This window comes from Zea mays, chromosome 7 (assembly GCF_902167145.1).
Source record: "Zea mays cultivar B73 chromosome 7, Zm-B73-REFERENCE-NAM-5.0, whole genome shotgun sequence".
Classification (NCBI taxonomy): domain Eukaryota; kingdom Viridiplantae; phylum Streptophyta; class Magnoliopsida; order Poales; family Poaceae; genus Zea; species Zea mays.
The window spans coordinates 41,725,742-41,748,776 of record NC_050102.1 but is presented as its reverse complement, the minus strand read 5'-3'; the positions used below and the strand labels follow the sequence as shown (position 1 = coordinate 41,748,776).

Genomic DNA, 23,035 nt, shown 5'->3' with positions numbered 1-23,035 from the left:
GTGGATCGCCTGAGAAACGGGGACGACTGCTGCTCCCAGTCTGCGGTCCACCAATCTTGCGCTTCCGGCCTTCCATCTCCCAGCGCTTCCTCTCAATCATTATAGCTCTATCAATCAGATGTTGGAAGGTAGGGAAGGTATGGTTCATCAGCTGGTAGTGCAGGGGTCAACCAAACCTCTTAAGAATCTGTACAACCTCTTTGTATCAGTGTTGACATCCTCGCGAGATAGTTGCAGAAATTTGTCCATGTACTCACTTACAGACAGGGGTCCCTTCTTCAGTGCTAGAAATTCCTCCATAGAAAGGGCCAGCCCCTATATCTGCAGAACCAACCAGTAAAACCCTCGAGCAATTCGTTCAAATTACTCAAGGGCTCGGGGGCTACATCTAGCAGATCCGCCCGCGTGCCCTGGAATTTGGTTATGAGCGTGGGACGAGTCGATAATAAAGGGACTCACGCTCAACGCGTGATGACCACCACAAAAAGGGTCAGCCCCTACATCCGCAGAACCAACCAAGTAAACCCCCTTAGCAATTCGTACATATTACTCGGGCTACATCTAACAGATGCGTGTGCGCGCATCAGGAAAAACCATTTTTCAGGAAAAAGCCTCTACGTCCCTAAGGAGTCACGCAAAGGCTTGGGGGATGCTCCTGGGTACTTAGGAACGGGTACTTGGAGAAAGGCCATAAACCCCTTCTTTTGGTCCCTGCCGAGCAAATCTGCGAAGCGGAGCAGGCGACCAAGTCTCCTGCCAAGCAACTCCGTGAGGCGGAGCGGGCCACCAAGTCCCCCATCGAGCAACTTCGCAGGGCGGATCGGGCCACCAAGTCCCCCACCGAGCAACTCCGTGAAGCAGGGTGGGCAACTAATTCGCGCGTCAGTCGTGCCGGCGCAGAGGAAGGGCCAATCCAATGATGTTACCCCACGTCAGCAGGACAAGACGTGTCATCACCAAGCCACATCTGGGCCTCGGGTACAATGGCAAAAGGTCCCCATCAAGCGCTAACGACACATCATCACACACTATCTTAAGCAAGCACCCGTCGAGGTGTGGGACCAGTCAACCCCGATTTTGGGGACATCGACATCGGAGTATCAACAGTGACCCGCATACACGAAGAGACGCGAGAGATATGCCATAACATGTGTATGCTTACGCACACCGGCGAGTGACGTAGGCTCGTGATGAGAAGCAGAGCCACGCCACGCACGAGAACACCGTGGGGCTAACCCATGGGACCCACCACACACTGTTATGGAGACATCGACAATGGACTAGCTATAGGAAACCGTGGGACGAGCGGGGTAAGACAATACACATATTGAGGGTATAGCTACACATGATCCTATGGAGGGACTACACGATGACCGTGAGTAGTTGATCTCTCTCTCTCTCTCTCTCTCTGGTAGAAAACCAATCACCACTATAAGGTTCGGCCCTTGAGCTATAAAAGGGCAGGCCCTCTTTATTCTCAACACACAAGCACACCAGTTGTAACACTTATTATTGCATTACTACGATCAAACACTACACTGGACTAGGGCACCGAACTGAACCAGTAAACCCCGTGTCTCTAGTTCATCGTTCGAGTCCCCGTGATTCACCATTCAGAGCGAGTCTGCAATAGCCTCCCACTCCGAGTACAAATCTTACTGCCCCTGGTCTCCGGAACCACGACACCCATATACTCCTTCAAATCCCTACTAACTTCCATGGATGTTCCTCCTCCTCCTAATAAAAATCCTACCACCGACAACCCTCCTATTATCGACGCTCCTCCTCCTCCATTCACTTATCCATACCCTACTCCATATCCGTATGGATTATGGTTGTCCTTCATATGAATCTTATGGTGCTCCTCCTCCATATGATGCTCCATATGGTGCTACTCCTTCGTTCCCTCTCCCATCTGGTGTTCCTTCTCTATAGGACGCTCGTCTTTTATTTCATCCTCTTGTAGGCATGATAGTGCCCTAATAAGCAACAATGATGTCGCTTTGAACTAGTCCTCTTACTCCGGTGCTCCTCAGTTACAGCGACAAAGAGATTGGACAAGGATAGAGGACGAAAGACCGGTAAGCACACATATTCTTTCGAAATCCATACATTTTAAGGTAGACCATAGGTTTTTTGTGTTCATAAATTTTTAGATTCACGCGTGAGTATTACTTAGTGTGTCCTATTAATGGCAAATGTAAGAATGGATCGACCTTCTTGGCCAAATAGCCAACCCCTATAACTCCAGCATAGAAGCTCCTCAACAACATACTGCCAAGCAACTGAATTATTTGTGGTCGACGAGCAACCAGAAGATCACCCTCATCAACAACATCTACAACTATTTTTATGTGGCTCGATCAAGCAGAACAGATGATGTTATGCCGCTTGAAGAGGCTAAGGAGAGTTTATACAATCAGCCCGGCAAAAAATGACTTTAAGCTGGAGCACAAGTAATGTGTTTTCACCATCAGTCTAAGTAGTGTGCAAGGCACATGACCATGATAGAAGTAAAAGATTCCATGAGAACTTGGATAATAATTATAGCTCCTTGTCACAAGAAAGCACGAACACACCATATTATATTGGCCACGATAGGGCAAGAGCTCAACAAAAGGGGAAGGAGCCAACAATGAGTAGCAGGGTTTATGGTTTAGGGTTTAGGGCGAGTCCCCGATTAGGTGGCGTTTGGTTCGCGAAATGTAACATAAATGGTAATGGTAACGATTCACACTCGAATACCTGCAGTAACAAATTTGAATAAGGCGGTATCTATTTGTAGTGTGGTATCGATTACGGTTAGACTTAAACAAACATGATCTATCGTTATCGGTTATCCATTCCGTTACTAATATGTGAACCAAATGACACCTTAGTCTCCATTGTGAAAAGAATGTTAAAAAAGTTGTACAAGACTACCAATTGTTTGAGCAACTCAATAAACTTTTAAATGACTCCACTGCCGATATAAATGAAGACACGAAAATAACCCATAAGTTGACCTTGAAAAAAATTAACAAAGTAATTAAAATTTGAGGTAAGAAAGAGAAGTAGTATATTCATTATTTTACGAATTATGTATTTTATTTCAAACTTATATTTTTTATTATTTTCATGAATTACGTATTTTCATTTATTTACTTATATAATTATATTTGTTTTTATTTTAATAAAATAACGTGTTTTATATTAATTTAAAGTATGTAAAAAACTGACAAAGTAGGTAAAATTATGACGACCATAGAGCTGAGACCCACTCAAGACGTTTAATTGAATCCAAATATATAAATAAAAGAAATAAAAAAAACTAGAGCAGGCTGCGGCCGCAGCCCGCAGGCCGCGTTCCGGCCTTCCGGGCCACTACTTATCCCTCGTGTTCCGTTCTGACACGGCGCCGACTGGGACTGAGAAGAAACCTCCAAACACCTACCTCTCTACGAACTACCTGCCGCCGGAAAACCCTAGAGCGCTCGACCATGGATCCGCAGCAGCCGGAGCCTGTCAGTTACCTCTGCGGAGGTAATCTTCTCGCCCCCTATCTGCATCTGATGGTTGGATTATTATGGGGCATCGGAATCAGGAGGGGCTTGCCCTACTAGTTAATAAATAAATAAATATATTCAGCTGTTAAAATAAAGTTTACAAGGCAAAAAATAGAGGGTAAAATTATCGAGTCACCCGCTACTACTACTTGGTCACGTTTACCTTCGATATATAAGTTTTCACCTCCTGACTCCTACGGATGAACTGGGTTTTTCTGTCGTTTCTTGTTAGAAATTTTAAGTTAATGTTCTTCTTCAGATTGCGGAGCTGAGAACACCCTGAAGCCCGGAGATGTCATCCAGTGCCGTGAATGTGGCTACCGCATCCTCTACAAGAAGCGGACCCGCCGGAGTAAGACCACATCATTCTTCTCCTTTCATTCAAATTTGTGATCCCTTGTTTTTCCTCATCGGTTAAATTGAGGATAGTACCATGGTTATTAAAACGTCGCTTAAACGACGTTTAAGCGCCGTTTAAACGATAAAACGCGATTTGAAACTAAAACATCGGAACGTTCTGTCAAATTAGCGTAGAACGTCCGTTTTCGGCGTTTAATCGTCGTTGAAACGTCTGAAACGCGTTTAATGATGTTTTAGACGTTTAATCGACGTTCCAAGTTACTAGTGGGCCGGCCTTCCTGGGCTTTCGCTTCCAAAGCCGCCCAGCCCAGCCGTCAGCCAGTGTCCTCACTCCTCAGCCGTCGTCGCTGCGTCCTCACTCGGTCACTCCTCAGCCGTCAGCCAGTGCTGAAGGTCTCCCGGTCAGCCGCCCAGTTGCGCCTGCAACAGGTACGTCGCCGGACCCCTCCTCCCTCTTCCCTCCGCCAGTCTGCCCACAGGCGAGTGCGCCGCTGACCGTCGGGCCACATCCCACAGGCCACTGTCCAGTCTCCAGTGCCCACTTGCTGCCGCTGCATCCGCCATCCAGTCCATCCACTTGCCCAGCCAAGCTCCACTGGCTACATCCAGTTGCCCGGCCAGGCGGCCAAGCTCCAGACCTAACTTGTGTGGTTGAACTTGTGTTGTTGAACTTGACCTGTTTCTTTTTATGCTAATGCTATTTGGTTGTGAACTCAACTTATGTATGAACTTATTCTATATTTGAAATTCTATGTCAAGTCTGAAAAGACGTTTCAACGTTCGTTTAAACGTTGAAAAGTTGGTTCATAAAGTTTTAACGTTTTACCGCTTTAATAACCATGGACGATACAATAAACGATTCTGCGTGTAAAGAAAAGACCGTCCTCTGTTTTGGGGTGCTGATGATAAAGTGCCTCAAACATAATCGTTTTGACTGTATTGTCGGTAGTATACTTGCCAAACCTAAAGGTTCAGTAATGTCACGGGAAGGATTTGGAAAGGCCGCGTCATATAATGGATTAAATGTATAGCTAATGAATTGCTTATAGAAACTTACTGTATTATGCTTAATTGGCCAAGTGCCTAATCATCTAGACTTGTTTTTAGAACATTGCTTGCTTCATTGTATTAATTATCTTTATTATTCCACTTTCTATATGTTTGTTCTAAGAACATTGATGCCATCTTTTTATCTCGAGTTTGGGTTTTCTATCTTCTGTTAGTTGATTTGCAGTTTTGTTAGGAATCTTTTGTTTCTTGATGCCATGCCTTCTCAAGCCTTTCTCTCTGAAACAATGTAATTGTATTGTTTTCAAGCCTCAACGCATTAAAAGAAGAGAGGAAATGGTGCTATAATTAGCATCTATTTATATATAAAAGAAAAATAATTGCAATGGCAGTTAACTTCTACAAGGCAAGGTGAACTGAGTTGATTTTGTTAAATCCTGAGTTTTATTATTTGAGATGCCAGCTATTTTTGTATTTCGTATAAAAGCTAATCATTACTTTTTGTATGCATTTATTATATTTTGGAACAAGGGAAACAAGTTGAAGAAATATGCTGCAACTAGAAACTTTGCATAATTTAATGGATGTGATATATATTCGTCCCTGCTTTACACTGCCTGATTCCCTAAGGCCTAGTTTGGGTACTCTAGTAATGAGTGAGATTGAAGTGGATTGAGATGTATTGAGAGAGTATTTGATCTATTGGGGATTTACACCCTCTCCAATCCCTCCAAAACACTCTAATCCTAAAGTATCCAAACTAGGCCTAAAAGGGATCTTAGATGTTTCATCTTCATTAGTTATTGCTGAGCTACAAGTTCTTTTTTATCTATTCAGAAAAATAGGTAGGCCTATGAGTTTTATATGACAGAAATTTTGGTGGACTTTGAGCTATTTTAGCCTCCACCCTCATATATTTTGTAAGGTGGATGTGTTTGTTCCTCTCCATCCACCTTAATCTGTATCATAAAGGAAAGAGTTAACTGCTTTGTATCACTTCTTTTCCATATTCTTCATTGTTTTGGTTTAATTTCTGTACTTTCACTTCAAATTCAAATTACCTTGCTAGCATACTCTTTGCTAGATCAACTTGTACTGATGTATACAGCATTACAGCTTAGCGAGGCAACCAGTTTGTAGTCCATAATGGTGCACTCAGCTCAACTAGCAAAATTTGGCTATATAGGATACTGTGCTACTAACTTCTGGACATCACAGCACTAACATAAACTGTGGTTGCTTTTATATGATATTCTTCTGTCCATGGTTACATGACAAATCATTTACCTTATTATCAATTAGTTTTTCTGTTATGGTCGTCACAGGTCATGAAGGTTGTAACCTAATATAATGTGATGTGTTTTACAGCTGTATATCTTTGGGGGTCTTACTCCAATGAGTATATGCACATAGCACACATTTGTTTTTCTTACAAAAATATGCACACATTCAAAAGTAGTGACTGGTTTGATTATTTTTACTGGCATAGTCACCAAGTTTTTTGGTCGATGGGGTTGACGAACATGGCACTCTACTTGCAAAGGCTTTTTACACAGCAGGATAAAAAATGACCTTGTGTACCTTGGTCAGGAATGGCCTTCCCGGGGTGAGGGATCGATTCCTTCGACCCTGTTTTTTGCAGCTATTTACTGGTCCATAGTGCTTAGTGCATAATCCAAAAGACGTCCCATTAACAATTAATGATGACCTGCAGTTGTAAGTGATTATAAACATATATATGGGATATTTAAGACATAGTAGCCACTTTGTCATATATGTTTCTCCCCCAATAAAAAGTCCTGCCCAATCTATAACCATTCGAAATGGCAATTAGCTTATAGCTGTTATTCCTTCGTGTCAGAGGGGAGAATCCTCTGGCTGGGTGGCGGATTGCACCTGCCCTGATCCTCGGATGAGGAGTAGGCTTAGGTGATTGCCTGGCCTTCTAGATGAACATAAGAACACAAGAGTTTATAATGGTTCAGGCCATCGGAGTGTAATACCCTACATCCACTGCGAGTTGTATTGCTTGAGAACTGGAAGGTCTGTGTGTGAATTGACCTCCCTTCGCTACGGAGCAAGTGCTCTCCCTTTTATATTCCATGGGAGGCACATTACAAGGGAGTTCAGGCCCTGGCAGGTGGGCCTAGGAGAGTTTACAGTATAAAATGGGAAACAACTTGATAGAGTTTGACAATGCTAGATCTTCCTGAGCGCGTATCCCTTCTTGGGCGCTGCATGATCTTCTGGCGTCCTTATCCTGCTACCTTGTTCCGTCTAATCGGAACACAGGCCTTGATGTAGGCTGCAGCGTAGCTTGATACGCTGCCGTGTGTAGGGTGTAACGGGCAGTGTCGTCTAGTCTTCTCCGTCCGTCTCTTCATACCTCGGTAACACACGAAGCACATTGGAAGTCATAATGAAGGGCGTCCAAACGGCACATTCGGTCAATGCCCTTGCCTCGATAACGTGCCGATAATAGTAGAATCCACACGTTATAGGCCTAAGGCGCCGCGTACTCTTAATGCCAGGGACACACTACCTGCCGCTGATGTGGGCAAGTATGCGTCCCATCTGTACTCAATGCTGACGGGCCCTGTGTCAAAGGCATTCGTCAGACATCGTCTGGTGGCTTATGCTAGTGGCATTTGGCCACGTGTTAGCACCGGATCCCTGCCTGTGTGAGAGGCAGACCTAGGGATAAGTGGCGACACTGTTTCCCATGTCTTTCCTGACCATGGGCTCGAGCCGTACCCGAGGGGACCCGCGCTACTGCTGCCCTTGTCTGGACACGTGGTGGCTCCGGACCTCACCTGACCTGAGGTTTGGATTGCGTCTTTCATGCTCGGAGTCGTTCTGAAGACTCGTTGCTATAACCAGAGAGTGCCTTCTCCTCCGGAACATTATGTTCCCTCTAGATCCTTTGTCTGGGGGATCCATCGGGTCACAAGGAGGTTCGAGTCTTATTTGTTGGATCCTAGACCTATAGCTGAGGTTGTTGATTCCTTCCTTTATGGGGCTTGATGGAGACGGTGATCCAGGCCAGGAGGCGAGCCTGGCCTAGTCATGACACTGTATGATGGGCTCTAGCCCCATGCTAGGCCGACTGGCCGTGAATTCCTTAATGATGGCCTCCGAGGGCTCACCTTCACATAGCAGGAGTGGGTACTCTGTATTCAGTGTACCAACAGTGGCCCCCGGGCTTACCTTGGGTGAGGCGGCAAACCCGCAGGTGGGGCCATAATTGTGTCTTGTTCCAGAAATGTCAACCTTGCAGCAGCTTCATGCCTGTAGCCTTCACGATGAGTGGGTTGCTTGTCGGCACACTTTATTGCTGCATGAAAACAAAGAAGGTGGTCTTGCTCTCATGTTCATCCAGTTATGGGAAGCTAAGGTTTTTCTTCCTCCCCCAGCCGCTAAGGCTCCCTGGAGTTTTTCCCAGTCGTGGGGGATTGTTCTTGGTCCAGGTCTTAGGAATATTGCTTAGCAGCTGAGCCTTCGGGGTCCTAACTTATGTAGCCGAGTTTTTTGCCGGGCAGAGTTTATGGGATCCGACCCTTAATTTTGAACGAGGCGTAGGCCTTTTAGGTACCTGGTCCGAAAAGTACTAAGTCAGCTATTCTGGGGCGGTGGAAGGTACAGGCTTACGACACGAGACCAGGCTAAGCGGCTACCCAGATTTGGACCACCCGTGAGAATGTGGACTTTTCCGTTAGACCAGGTACTAGTCAACCTGTGCCCTTGTTCAGTATTAGGTGGGGATATAAACTGAGCGGCAGAATTGTTTACATAATTCAGATTCCATGATAACAACGAAGCTAAAAATCTCGAATGGAGACAGGAAGAGAAAAAACATACCTTGGCCGAGGATATGGTAACGGATCCTGTGTACTTGGAGATGGAATGAGAGCAAAACCCTTTCTCTTTTTCTAGATGCTTGAGACCTTGCATAGAGATCTCGAGGAGGTCCGAGTTTATAAGATCGACTCTTACCGGGCTAGACCACAGAGGGCACCAGAGACCAGGTTTACATGAGTGACCTTACCAGATTATGAGTGGTTCTGATGTGAACACCTCCGACTATGTTTATCAGTTTCCATTACCCCTCTTCCTGGAGCTTTGGCAGCTCTGGAGGTCCGAGGCCTTCTCAAGGCCAAGGATCATCCAGGACGTGGTCCGAGACCAGCAACGTCCCCTTAATGCCTTTTGCCTTTTGCTTTTATTGCATGCAATTCTCTGAACCACGTAACTTAACCTTGTTGACTTGTTGTGCCTAGTTTGAAGCCAACCCCTAGAATCTGAATGCTAGTCAGGACCCCCAAGTACCTGAACCAAAAGATACTAGGGGTTGTTTGGTTGCCCTTTGCTAAAGTTTAGCCCCTGTCACATCGAATGTTTAAATGATAATTATGGGTATTAAATATAGTCTAACTACAAAATTAATTTCACATATGAAGACTAAAAGACAAGACGAATTTATTAAACTTAATTAAGTCTATATTTCATACTCCTAATTGATATTCAAACGTTTGATGTGACACGAACTAAACTTTAGTCAGGGGAACCAAACACCCCTTAAGTCAGCTATTCTCGGGCGGTGGAAGGTGTAGGATTACGGTACGAGACCTGGCTAATCGGCTGCCCAACTCCGGACCACCCGGTAGAATGTGGACTTTTCCCTTAGACCAAGCCCTTAGCAATCCATTCCACATTCATCATCAAGCAGGACTTCAAACTAAGTGCAAGGCAAACTACATAATTCAGTTTTCTTGACTTACAACAAAAGCATGGATTCTTAGGGGCACAAAGTTTTATAAAAGGGAAAGAAACTGATGGATGAGAACATATTCTTCTTCATAACTGGACACCAGAAATTTGTATATCAAAGGTCGGGTTTACAAGAGGGAAGCCCTTATCGGACTGGACCACAGATGGCGCTAGAGGTCGGGTTTACATGAGCGGATCCTACCAGACTGGATTACAGATAAATGCTATCCTATTACAAAGGAAGAGTTTGTTCTCATGCTATCTTACAGATGGAAGGTGCGAGGTTGACCTAAATCTCCTGAGCTTCGTTGTGCTTCTGACTCGGAGGGTAAACAGTGTCCCATTCCGCTACCTTGAACGCCATGGAGCTTGTGGTAGACGACTTGGGTCTTGGTGCTGGTGTTGAACCCCTTCGAAGCATGGGATGTCCCTGTGAGGGTCTTCCACGGCCGACGGGTTGTCTTTGTCGTGCGAGGTTGATGCCGTTGTAGCCGCCGTTGGCATGATACCTTTTTTTGCCCTGTCTCGGTACTACTCCCTCCGTAGGCGGGCATGATGGGTGCCGACGACGGCTATCTCGGACCCATGGGTCCTGAGCTGCTGGTTTGCATAGTATTACCCCGAACGCCATGAAATTGTGCCGTAACCGACGTGTCGGGCCTTGGCGATGCTCGAGGATGAGGTTAGGCGACGGTCGCTTGGCTGCCGAGGGCGGAGAGGTGGTTGGCGCTCCCTTCTGCCCCTTCGTAGGTGCTATCTCCCTCCTGACCCGAAGGGCAACCAGCAGCCTCTTGCTCCTCGGCGATGTCCAAAGGCGATGCTTAGGGTGGAGTCAACAACTACTCTGAATGCCATGCAGCCGAGCCTTCCAGCTTGACTCAGCGTGTCCCGAGCGTCATAGGCTTGAGGCCGACGGGTTGGGTCTCAGCGCCCGCCTTGACCCCTACTGGTGCACATGGTTAGCCTTCATGAGGGTTTCCCATGGTCGGCAGACTACCTCGTCATGGCGAGGTTGGTGTAGCCATGCTGTCGTCCTTCAGGCTCGAAGGGTGAGCGGTAGCTCGTTGCTGCACTGAACACCATGAGCTTGAGGCTACTAGCCGATACAACCTACCCCGAGGCCCCAGCGCCATGGCCTCGTGCTGTGACCGTCGAGCTGGGCCTTGGTGGAGCAGAGCCTGGCAATAGGTTGTCGTAGTGGACTGCGCAGGTCTTGGCGTTGCCTTGCCCTTGAAACACCACCGGTACGAGTTTTGAGTCTCAAGAGAGGACCACCTCGACCGACGACAGTTCCAAGGGTGCGAACCAGGCTTGGTTGAGGGCGATGCCAGCGCGAGCCCGCGATGGCTCTCGGCCTCGCCCTTGTAAGGCCCCAGCCAACTTGCCTCCTCTGCCCTGATGAGGTTGGCGAAGGCGCATCCTTTACTGGCTTGCTTGCTGGGTTCTGCTGGTACGGTTGGAGCCTGAGCACGCCATGGTGCTCGAGCGGAGGCTAGCAACGAGGACCGCTTCGTCCGCTAGGGGCTGGGCGTAAGTCGGCATAGCATGCCATGCGACCTCTATTGCGCCCCATGGCACCCTACCATTGGATTCCAGTGAGGAAACCATGTTAACAACGACGTAGCCCTTGTTGTCATGGCTTCCTGGAACCCATTGGTAGGTAGGAGTCACCCCTTGGTGGGGGAGGGACAACTCCACGTACCATGGAACACAGTGGCCGACTGGAGGGGGATTCCCCTTTGGTGCTTGGCTGCTGGCCTACGGTGGCCATCTTGAATGCCACTGTGAGCGGCTGGGGTCGACGACGGCAACCTCAAGCGCGGTGGAGCTTGGCGGGGTGCTGATGGGAGCAGCCTCAAACGCCATAGGTGTGGCCTCTGTTGCCCCTTGCTTGATGGCAGCAACGCACCTGCTAAAACGCTGCTTGAGATCAATGGCGAGTCGTTTGAGGCGTCGCTTTTCTGCCTTGTGCCAAACGTCGGCGACCTCGCTCTGGCTGAGCTTGCCGGAAGGCGAGTGAGATGTCATCTCAATCGGAGGGCCATGCTCTGGTTTCCTGCCCCCTACCTGGCACGCCAAATGTCGGAGGGGAGAATCCTCCGGCCGGGTGGCAGATTGCACCTGCCCTAATCCTTGGATGAGGAGTAGGTTTACGTGATTGTCTGACCTTCTAGATGAACGCAAGAACACAAGGGTTTATAGTGGTTCAGGCCACCGGAGCGTAATACCCTACATCCACTGCGAGTTATATTGCTTGAGAACTGGGGAGATGAAGGTCTGTGTGTGAATTGACCTCCCTTCGCTACGGAGCAAGTGCTCTTCCTTTTATATTCCAAGGGATGCACGTTACAGGAAGTTCAGGCCCTGACAGGTGGGCCTAGGAGAGTTTACAGTATAAAATGGGAAACAACTAGATAGAGTTTGACAATGCTAGATCTTCTTGAGCGCATATCCCTTCTTGGGCGCTGCATGATCTTCTGGCGTGTCCTTATCCTGCTACCTTGTCCCGTTTAATCGGAACACATGCCTTGATGTAGGATGCAGCATAGCTTGATACGCTGCTCGCGTAGGGTGTAACGGGCGGTGTCGTCTAGTCTTCTCCGTCCGTCTCTTCATGCCTCGGTAACGCACGAAGCAAAGTGGAAGTCATAATGAAGGGCGCCCAAACGACGTATTGGGTCAATGCCCTTGACTCGGTAAAGTGCGGGTAAAAGTAGAATCTGCACGTTACAGGCCTGAGGCGCCGCATACTCTTAATGCTAGGGACACGCTACATGCCATTGATGTGGGCAACTATGTGTCCCTTCTGTAATCAATGCTGTCAGGCCACGTGTCAGAGGCCTTCGTTAGGCATCGTCTGGTGGCTTACGCTAGGGGCGTCTGGCTACATGTTAGCATCGGACCCCTGCCTGGGTGAGAGGCAGACCTAGAGATAAGTGACGACACTTTTTCCCAAGTCTTTCCTGACCATGGGCTCGAGGCGTACGGGAGGGGACCTGGGCTACTGCCGCCCTTGTTTGGACACGTGGTGGCTCTGGACCTCACCTGACCTGAGGTTCGGATGGTGTGTCTTACATGGCCGTAGTCGTTCCGAAGACTTGGTGCTGTAACCAGAGAGTGCCTACTCCTCCGGGACATTATGTTCCCTCTGGATCCCTTTGTCTGGGGATCCATCGGGTCACAAGGAGGTTCGGGTCCTATTTGTAGGATTCTAGACCTATAGTTGAGGTTGTTGATTCCTCCCTTTATGGGGCTTGATGGAGACGACGATCCAGAGCAGGAGGCGACCTGTGCTGGGCCGGCAGGCCTTGAATTTCTTAATGATGGCCCCCAAGGGCTGACCTTGACATAACAGGAGTGGGTACCCCGAATTTCTTAATGATGCCCCCCAAGGGCTGACCTTGACATAACAGGAGTGGGTACCCCGTATTCTGGGTACCGACACTTCCAAAGATATCTATGGGGCTGACATAATTGCACTACAATACAACTGAACCTAATCATCTGTGGACTTCGTTGACTCCGTAATGCAAAAAGGACATGTTCAATATCAATGATGAAAACAAGCATTTGTTCTTTTAGATATTGCAGTCTGTATTGCCTGGTGATTAAACTTCCAAGATGCATTTGTTGTTGCTATAGAAGTATGGAAAACACCATGCAATACACAGGAACAATTCTAGACACTGAAAAATTGGTAGCTGAATCGAGTGAGACCTCATGGTTGACAATTCTAGATGCATAAAACGTTAGCTGAATCGAGTGCGCATTTAGAGCTCATGGTTGACAATTCTGGCCACTTATAAGACGATGGCTGAATTTGGTGTGAAGTTTGATGTCATGCTTTATTAGACTATTAGATTGATACTTCTGAATTCGATTTCTATTTTGAATTTGACCTTTGTTCCTATGTGGGCCTCACCAAACGTTATGTTTCTTGTACAGTTGTCCAATATGAAGCGCGCTGAAGAGTGAAGACAAGGGAAAACACTGAAGATGGTTGATCTATTACTCGCCACATTACCTATGTAAACAGTCTTCTGGGGGAAATGAAAATGTCAGACTTAACGTTTGTATGTCGTGTGCCTCCTTTGAACCTGAGCTGTATAATTTGTAACGCTTGAACTGGGGACTGATTTGAGAACTGAGACACTGCAGCAATATGTTGATGGGTCCTAAGTGGCGAATCTAATGCATGCGTGTTATGCCAGCGTTATTTTTGGTTACTTGTTTGCCTCCAACGGTCCAAAAATGATGGGTGTTGAGCAGAGGTATATCTATTTATACGGCTGGAGGGTTGCTTGCGTCCATAGTTACGCCGTCGTTCATCCATTCATTCAGAAGTGATGAAAACTGTGACGGACTGACGGGGTGTGATTCGGTTGTATGCTTGTATTGCTAGATTACTTTTTTTTTGCCTGTACATTGACAACACATTTGCCGTTCATAACCAGTCACGGCGAAACTTTGGGTTCGTTCGAAATCGCATTTTAATTGCCATACCTGTTGTTTTGATTTGAGAAATCATATTTTAATCGCAGGAGGCAAGCAGACCAAATCACCGCATGCAGGGCGCCCACAACAAGCTGTCGTCCACAACAAGCTGTCGCCCGTGTGTCACGGCTTTTAATTGAGCGATTCCCGCGCACCTCTCCCCTGCCATGGATGCAAGAGGATCTCAAACAGATTAGCTCATTCAATGCTAAAAAGTGCCCCCGCCCCCTGCATTTTAAATTATATTATTTGGTATACACTACATAACGAAGCATAATTATAAGACGTCTTGATTTGTATGCATTATTTTTGCATATCCAAATACATAAAATCTAGGCATACAGAAGAAAAAAAAGCAAAACGTCTTATAAATACGAAATAGATTGAGTACACAAAGAAACATAGTTGATATAACAGATTACTCATCGTGTCTCCTATTCTATCTCTAGTCTGCTATCTAAAAGTTCGAATTATATTGGTAATCTGTTAGGGAAGAAGAAGAAGGAAAAAGATATTATCAATAAATGAAGATCATCGGTAAACGAAGGCCATCAATTGTAAAAATTCTGTTGGTGAGTTGGAGATGGTTAATGCACCGGAAACTGAAAGCTTACGGCTACGTCCGACACCCCGGGCCCGTCACGCGTCAGACAAGCTGGAGTACCGCTGCCGCACAGACTGCAGCGCGTGCGCACTGGTACGCCCCCTTCTCCTCTTCTCCAGCGCACGCATATATACGGATACCGGCATGGTGACAAGCCCACAGAGTACGCAGGCAGGACGCGACGCAGCGCCGAAGCAACAAGGATGGCGCCCGAGATTCAGAGCCTGTGTCCGAGTACGACGGCCGCGCTCCTCCTGCTGGCCGCCTGCCTCGCCGCCGCGGTGGCAGCGCTCGACGCTGCGGACTACGCCAGGCCGCCGCTGCCTGCAGGCGGAGGCGGCCGGCGCGTCCTCTTCGCCAACGGGCTCGGGCTGACGCCGCAGATGGGGTGAGTGAGGAACGAAACCAGCACTCCGGATTCAGATGCATGCGCATGCGTGGCTTCCGCCGCTCCCCGGCTGTCTTGTCTGAGCCTTCCTTTCCGTGGGGTTTTCTTCTTCTCTTGTTGCGTTCTGTCGCCGCTTCGCAGGTGGAACAGCTGGAACCATTTCCAGTGCGACATCAACGAGGCGGTCGTCCGGAGCACCGGTCAGAGACCAGTACCCTCCAGCTCCTATCTGAAAAATCACCAGCGCCATTGTTGGTTTTTTTCTTTCTGATGATGATATGGCTATTGATTGATTCGCTGTCAACCTGCTTTGGGAACCCCCGCAGCTGATGCGCTCGTCGCCATCGGACTTGCAAAGGCTGGCTACACGTATGTCAACTTAGGTATCGCATCCTATCTCTATCTCTATTTCTCTATGGCTGCATCGGTTCAGTTGTCCAGTGTTACTGAAAGATGGCATCATTATTGGCTATTGCAGATGACTGCTGGGCGGATTCCGAGAGAACCAAAGAGGTAGTACGTACGAGTGCTGCTACGTGACCTTGTCGTCAGTTACTTTCAGTTAAATTCTTGCACTGCTGAAGCACGTGTTTGTTTAAGAGGAATGCTAATCGACTTGCTGACAGGGATACATGGTCGCTAACCCCAAGACATTCCCATCCGGAATCAAGGCCCTGGCAGATTACGTTCACAGCAAGGGGCTTAAGCTTGGCATCTACTCTTCCGCTGGGTACGTTCTCTCTCCCCCTCTCTTCTCCTTCAAACAAGTTCCGATTTTTTTGAAATCGCTCACAAGTGGGAATGAATTCACCCATAATACCAAAGTTTCCGCTACAAGGAATAGGATAAGTGTATCTGTTGAACTGAAACCGGACTTCTTTCCTTAAATTGCAGGACAAGAACTTGCAGCAACAGGATGCCTGGATCTCTGGGCTACGAGGAGAGGGATGCTAAGATGTTTGCGTCATGGGTACATACTAGATACTACACATGTTGAAACATCTGACAGTTCTTAGACTTTTTTCAGACATCCTCAGACTAGACCTTGTCGGTTTCAGTTCACAAGTAGAATTAGTCTACTGCTTCTTTTTATTATCAAGAACAAACAAACAATCAAACAAAAAAGAAGAAGAACTTTACCTTAGTTATTTAAAACTGTTTCTTCACTGGGCACCTGGCCTGTCTGCAGGGCGTTGACTACCTGAAGTATGACAACTGCTACAGAGACGGCACGCCTGAAACCGTGAGGTGCGGTTTCTGTTCACCTGCACATTCAGTTCGTGTAGCATTTCTTCTTGTTTCCATGTACCAGCCGTCGATTGTGATGCAGGTTTGGGCGCATGTCCCGAGCGCTGGTGAACTCTGGCCGCCCAATCTTCTACTCGCTTTGCGAATGGTACGGCATGCACGCATCCCTTCCTCCTTGTTCGTCTGACGCTGACGGTGACAAACTTGGTCAGGGGCTTCATGGAAGTTCCCAAATGGGGCGGCATGTACGGCAACAGCTGGAGGACCACCGGCGACATCAACGACACATGGTCAGGGTAAGTGATAGGTTCCCCGACTTTTTTTTTTCCCATGGCCCGCCCATATACACGTTGCTAACCGACTGGGTGTGTGTGGTTCTTGCGATAGCATGCTGGACAACATCGACCTGAACGACGCCTACGCCCGGTACGCCAAGCCCGGCGGCTGGAACGGTCAATTCCTTCGTCCACGTCTCCTCGTCATCCTCATCCTCTCTGCCGCTATAGCTTATTATGCCGCTTCCTGGACGGACCTGAACGATGGCCTGCTTTGCTTCTCTGCCGCAGCAGACCCTGACATGCTGGAGGTCGGGAACGGAGGCATGGCGTACAACGAGTACGTCGTGCACTTCAGCCTCTGGGCCATCGCCAAGGTGCGCGCGCGTGAATCATTTCCTTTCCGGGCTATGCTCACAGCTACCGATGAGAGTTATTATTGGCGCCAATCTTTTTTGACAGGCTCCCCTGGTCATCGGCTGCGACGTGACGAGAGTCTCCAATGAGACGCTCGGAATCCTCTCCAACGCGGAGGTCATCGCGATCAGCCAAGGTCACCACAACCACAATGCATCTTCGTCCTTCTCACCAGCGAAACCTTTCGCATCAGTTCTTGACTCTTGTAGTCTTCGTGTGTGTGCCAATTATATTGCTTGCTTGTGTCCGACGCAGATCGGCTGGGTGTCCAAGGACAGAAAGTGAGCAAGTACGGCAACGATCTCGAGGTACAGAGATACTATATCTTACAGCTACCAAACCGATCGCCCATCGCAAGCAGCACGCGTCTCGCTCGGGAACGAATTAATCCTGGTCGATCCCATGGCGCGTTTGGTCAATTGCAGGTATGGGCAGGGCAGCTCTCGGGGCACAGGAAGGCGGTGCTGCTGCTCAACCGGGGGGCCACGCGCTCCGCGTCCATCACCGCGGCATGGCCGGACGTGGGCATCCGCCGCGGCGTGGCCGTGGAGGCGAGGGACGTCTGGAAGGTACGTGAAAAGTGAATAAGCGCCGAGCTCGCTTGCCTATGCAATGGCTCAAATTCATGCAAGCTTGTGCTTCTTGGTTCATCTGCAGCACGAGACGCTACCGGGCTGGTTCACCGGCAGCCTCACGGCGGTGGTCGGGCCGCACTCGTGCAAGCTCTTCGTCCTCACGCCCGTTCCTAGCTGACGGCGCCGCTGGAGATCTGTCCATCCAATATCTGCCCGTGGATCCAGCTAGAGTTATTAATTGTATGATTTCAGATACTGTAACTGCCTTGTGACTGCTCCGACAACAAGAGCTCATCACCATCTGTCTAATGATTTGACATGGTGCAACGCTCAGTTTGGCCTAGATTTGAGATCCGAACGTGGCGAATAAAATAATAAAATGACGTCTCCTGACTTCTTTTAGCAGTTTAGTAATTAATAGTAAGGCTTCGTTTAGGCATACTGGTTCACTTATACTGTAAAAACGCCATCTCTTCGTTCTTAAGTGAAAGTAACGTGTAAACTTCGCTTAGAAATCTTATTTCGCTTGTCTTCGTAAATAGCATATATCGTTTCTTCACTTTTTAGCGACACATATTCTTTATCTAAAAAATTGATTTACCTATTTTAAAAAAGCTGCCCTCTTACTTTTTTTTGGTGAAGGCAAGACATAGATTCCACTTAAAAACCACGGTTCTCTTATTGTAAAAATGTTGTCCTCTCACTATTGAGCGAAGATAACGCGTAAGCTTTGCTAGAGACCTTGGTTCAGTTATTGTGAAAACGTAGTTTCTCACTTTTTAGCGGCGACCAGCAGCTCTACTATCGCATTCCTTATCATATCTTCTATTTTAAACTTTACTCTACGAATAGTGCACTTACTGAGAAAACGTCACCCCTCCCCCCAGTTTTTAGCGAATGCAACGCGTAAGCTTCGCTTAGAAGCCTCAGTTTAGGATAAAACATTAAGTTTGAACAAGGGTGATGCATGATGAGGATTGAATGAAAGACACATGATTCAAATATAGAAAACATTGTTATGTATTGCTCTTTACTTTTATTAAATAAAGATTTATACAAGTATCTTGAGCTTCATAAGATTACAATAGAGGGAGGGAAGAAGGTACAACTTTGTATGAAAAGCGGTGCATCCGGCTCCGATCAAGAGAAAAATCCCTGAAAAATGTATGACACTGTTCATCTATTTATAATCACTAAGTACAGATTTAGCGAATTTACAACCATGCCCTAGAACCTATATAAAAGGGAAATGGGGTTAACCATTTCCTATAATTAATTTTGGTGGTTGACGACCAACACAAACACATGGACTAACTAGTTTTGTCTAGAATTCATCTATTACAGGTGCATAAGGTTCAACACAAACCAAGAAAGAAATCAAGTTAGGGACACAATTAAAAATGGAGCAAGACTTAGAGTGTGCTGAAAAATGGTGCACCGGACACTGTCCGCTGCGCCAGCCAGGCGCCCTTTGAACCAGCCACTCTCGGGAAATTCCAGGGCAGCCTCCGCTATAATTCATCGGACTGTCCGGTGTGCCACCGGACTGTCCGGTGAGCCAGCGGAGCAACGACTAACTGGAGCTAACGTTCGACTACAAAAAGGCGCTCTGCGGTGAACAGTGCAAATGCAGAAGTTAGAGCGCAGAAGTTAGAGGGCATCGAACTGTCCGGTGTGGCACCAGACTGTCGAGTGCAGCAAGACGACAAAGCGCTCCAACGGTCAACTGCTTCGAACCCTAACGGTTGCGCTGACGTGGCGCACACCGGACAGTGCACAGTGACTGTCCGTTGGCGCACCGGATTGTCCGGTACGCCCATCGCCAGCAGAAATCAGCCAACTGCTAGAAGTGGTTGGGAGGCTATAAATACCCCAACCACCTCATTCACTTCCATCCAAGCCTTCTGAAGTCTTCATTCATTGCAAGAGCAAAAGCCCAACAGTCCAAGACACAATCAAAGTAATCAATCCAAGCCTTCTGAAATCTTCATTTATTGCAAGAGCAAAAGTCCAACAGTCCAAGACACAATCAAAGCAATCAATCCACTCAAAGTCCCCAAAATCAACTCTAGTGCATTAGGGCTTGTGAGAGGATCAATTGTGTTCTTTTGTTGCTCTTGTCGCTTGGATTGGCCTTTTTCTTTTTCCCTTCTTATTCTCAAGAGACTTGTAATCGAAGCAAGAGACACCTAAGTGTGTGGTGGTCCTTGCGGGATCTAAGTGACCCGGGAGATTAAGGAAAAGGCTCACTCGGTCTAAATGACCGTTTGAGAGAGGGAAAGGGTTGAAATAGATCCGGTCTTTGTGAGCTCCTCAACGGGGACTAGGTTCTTTGGAACCGAACCTCGGTAAAACAAATCATCGTGTTCACTTGCTTTGATTCTCGTTTGATTTGTTTTCCCTCTCTAACGTTTCCTTGCTAGTATTGATTTGAGTTGGCTCCCATACGTCATCCGCATTCTTAGAGCAACTCTTAGCAAGAGAAACATTCTTTTGACTTGAATTTAGTTCTAACGCTAACCCCGACCTTTAGTGTGTGTTTAAGTTTGTAAATTTCAGGTTTCGCCTATTCACCCCCTCTAGGCGCCACCTCCACACCTGAGGTGCAACCCGTCGCATTCAAAGCGACGGAAGAAAAGAAGGAGGAGTCTACATCAACTAGACTTCCAATCGACGCCTCCAAGCTCGACAATGAGGAGATGGCACTCATCACCAAGAGCTTTCGCCAAATCCTCAAGCAAAGGAGGGGGAAGGATTATAAGCCCCGCTCCAAACGGGTGTGCTACCGGTGTGGTAAGTCCGGTCATTTCATAGCTAAATGTCCAATTTCTAGTGAAAGTGACAGGGACGAAGACAAGAAGGGGAAGAAGAAGGAGAAGAAGAGATACTACAAGAAGAAGGGCGGCGATGCGCTCATGTGTCGGGAATGGTACTCCGACGAGAGCTCCACCGACTCCTCCTCCGATAAGGACACCGCCAACATCGCCGTCAACAAAGGTCTCCTCTTCCCCAACGTCGGCCACAAGTGTCTCATGGATAAGGACGGCAAGTAGAAGAAGGTGCACTTTAGAGCCAACCTAAAATATACTACATCTAGTGATGAGGGTAGCTCTAGCGATAATGAGGATGATTCACTTTCTCTCTTTGCCAACCTTAGCATGGAACAAAAGAAAAAATTGAATGAATTAATTGAGACCATTAACGAGAATGATGATCTCTTGGAATGCCAAGAGGGTTTGCTCGTTAAAGAAAATAAAAAATTTGTTAAGTTGAAAAATGCTTATGCTCAGGAAGTAGAAAAATGTGAAAACTTATCTAAGGAGCTTAGCATTTGTCATGATTCATTTTCAAGTCTTAGAACTGAGAATGCTAGTTTAGTTTCTAAGATTGAAAAGTTGAATGTTTGCAATGATTCAATTTCCTGTCTTAGAGATGAGAATATTAGATTAAATGCTAAGATAGAAGAATTGAATGCCTGCAAATCATCTACATCTACTGTTGATCATGTTACTATTTGTACTAGATGTAGAGATGTTAATATTGAAGCTATGGATGATCACTTTGCCATGATTAAACCACAAAATGATCACATAGCTAAATTAACTGCTAAAATTATTGAGCATGAGTTAGAAAATGAAAAATTTAAATTTGCTAGAAGCATGCTCTATAATGGGAGACGCCCTGGCATTAAGGATGGCATTGGATTCCAACAAGGGAGTCAATCCAATGTCAAGCTTAATGCCCCCAAGAAATTGTCTAATTTTGTAAATGGTAAGGCTCCCATGGTTCAGGATAGTGAGGGTTACATTTTATATCCTGCAAGCTATCCTGAGCATAAAATTAGGAAGATTCATGATAGGAAACCTCATTCTGCTTCACATCATGCATTTATGTATAAAAATGAGGCTTCTAGTTTTAGGCATACAACTCATATTAAAATGCCTAAAAGGAAAATTCCTAATGCATCAAATGAGCATAACATTTCATTTAAGACTTTTGATGCTTCCTATGTTCTAACTACCAAATCAGGCAAAATAGTTGCCAAATATGTTGGGGGCAAACACAAGAGTCCAAAGACTTGTGTTTGGGTACCCAAGGTACTTGTTTCTAATGAGAAAGGACCCAAGACCATTTGGGTACCTAAGAACAAGGCTTAAAATTATTTTGTAGGTATATGCATTCGGTGGTTCAAGTTGGATAATCGATAGCGGGTGCACAAACCACATGACTAGGGAGAAAGGAATGTTCTCCTCATATGAGAAAAATGAAAACCCCCAACGAGCTATTACATTCGGGGATGGAAATCAAAGATTGGTCAAAGGTTTGGGTAAAATTGCTATATCTCCTGACCATTTTATTTCCAATGTTTTTCCCGTAGATTCTTTAGATTACAATTTGCTTTCTGTTTATCAATTATGCAAAATGGGCTACAACTGTCTTTTTACTGATATAGGTGTTACTGTCTTTAGAAGAAGTGATGATTCAATAGCATTTAAGGGAGTGCTAGATGGTCAGCTATACTTAGTTGATTTTAATGATAACCAAGCTAAACTAGACACTTGCTTAATTGCTAAGACTAACATGGGTTAGCTCTGGCATCGCCGACTTGCCCATCTTGGAATGAAGAATCTTCTTAAGCTTCTAAAGGGAGAACACATTTTAGAACTAACAAATGTTCATTTTGAGAAAGACAAGATTTGTAGCGCATGTCAAGCAGGAAAGCAAGTTGGGGTCCATCATCCACACAAAAACATCATGACAATGGATAGGCCACTTGAACTACTCCACATGGACCTATTCGGCTCGATTGCTTACATAAGCATCAGCGGGAGTAAGTATTGTCTAGTTATTGTGGATGATTATTCTCGCTTCACTTGGATATTCTTTTTGCAGGAAAAATCTCAAACCCAAGAGACCCTAAAGATATTCTTAAGACGGGCTCAAAATGAGATCGGATTAAGGATCAAAAATATAAGGAGCGATAATGGGATGGAGTTCAAGAACTCTCAAATTGAATGATTTCTTGAGGAGGAGGGCATCAAGCATGAGTTCTCTTCTCCATACACACCTTAAAAGAATGGTGTGGTGGAGAGGAAGAATAGGACTCTACTGGACATGGCAAGGACCATGCTTGATGAATACATGACTCTGGACCGGTTCGGGGCGAAAGCAATCAACACCGCTTGCTACTCCATCAACCGGCTCTACCTTCACCGAATCCTCAAGAAAACATCATATGAACTCCTCACTGGTAAAAATCCCAATGTTTCATATTTTAGATTCTTTGGGAGTAAATGCTTTATTCTTATTAAAAGATGTAGAAGTTATAAATTTGCTCCTAAGGCTGTAGAAGG

At 46.5% G+C, this 23,035-nt stretch overlaps 2 protein-coding genes and 1 long non-coding RNA gene across 5 annotated transcripts; 2 read left to right on the top strand and 1 right to left on the bottom strand.

Moving 5' to 3' along the window:
- Positions 1–3,331: 3,331 nt before the first annotated feature.
- Positions 3,332–13,906, top strand: LOC100285004 (uncharacterized). The gene is made up of 3 exons (NM_001291580.2): positions 3,332–3,522; positions 3,805–3,897; positions 13,626–13,906. Exons 1-3 carry the CDS (start codon positions 3,480–3,482, stop codon positions 13,646–13,648), a joined length of 159 nt encoding a protein of 52 aa, NP_001278509.1. The 5' UTR covers positions 3,332–3,479; the 3' UTR covers positions 13,649–13,906.
- Positions 13,687–15,301, bottom strand: LOC103632284 (uncharacterized). The gene is made up of 2 exons (XR_555798.4): positions 14,789–15,301; positions 13,687–14,336 (listed from the first exon to the last, which is right to left on the bottom strand). It is a non-coding gene; the product is annotated as an uncharacterized lncRNA (long non-coding RNA).
- LOC100191564 (uncharacterized) lies at positions 14,804–18,192 on the top strand. Of its 3 annotated transcripts, none has more exons than NM_001316917.1 (16): positions 14,804–14,871; positions 14,950–15,166; positions 15,308–15,366; positions 15,493–15,549; positions 15,645–15,679; positions 15,793–15,896; positions 16,061–16,136; positions 16,356–16,414; positions 16,497–16,562; positions 16,627–16,710; positions 16,802–16,866; positions 16,984–17,066; positions 17,152–17,242; positions 17,362–17,414; positions 17,532–17,675; positions 17,764–18,069. In NM_001316917.1, the coding sequence occupies exons 2-16, from the start codon at positions 14,982–14,984 to the stop codon at positions 17,857–17,859; spliced, it is 1,257 nt and encodes a 418-aa protein (NP_001303846.1). In that variant the 5' UTR covers positions 14,804–14,871; positions 14,950–14,981; the 3' UTR covers positions 17,860–18,069. The 3 variants fall into 3 exon arrangements, with proteins under 3 accessions (NP_001303846.1, XP_035816243.1, NP_001303845.1); XM_035960350.1 differs by having other exon boundaries at positions 14,828–14,871; positions 15,645–15,682; positions 17,764–18,192; NM_001316916.1 differs by lacking the exon at positions 14,804–14,871 and having other exon boundaries at positions 14,930–15,166; positions 15,645–15,682; positions 17,764–18,082.
- The last annotated feature ends 4,843 nt before the right edge of the window (positions 18,193–23,035 follow it).

What these genes read in the sequence shown, in the direction of transcription:
- LOC100285004 (NM_001291580.2), top strand. Translation starts at nt 3,480, where the DNA reads ATGGATCCGCAGCAGCCGGAGCCTGTCAGTTACCTCTGCGGAG. An exon ending in TGTCAGTTACCTCTGCGGAG is followed by an intron (nt 3,523 to 3,804) that starts GTAATCTTCTCG and finishes GTTCTTCTTCAG; the next exon opens with ATTGCGGAGCTGAGAACACC. An exon ending in CAAGAAGCGGACCCGCCGGA is followed by an intron (nt 3,898 to 13,625) that starts GTAAGACCACAT and finishes TTTCTTGTACAG; the next exon opens with TTGTCCAATATGAAGCGCGC.
- LOC100191564 (XM_035960350.1), top strand. Translation starts at nt 14,982, where the DNA reads ATGGCGCCCGAGATTCAGAGCCTGTGTCCGAGTACGACGGCCGCGCTC. An exon ending in CTACACGTATGTCAACTTAG is followed by an intron (nt 15,550 to 15,644) that starts GTATCGCATCCT and finishes TGGCTATTGCAG; the next exon opens with ATGACTGCTGGGCGGATTCC. An exon ending in AGGCGAGGGACGTCTGGAAG is followed by an intron (nt 17,676 to 17,763) that starts GTACGTGAAAAG and finishes GTTCATCTGCAG; the next exon opens with CACGAGACGCTACCGGGCTG.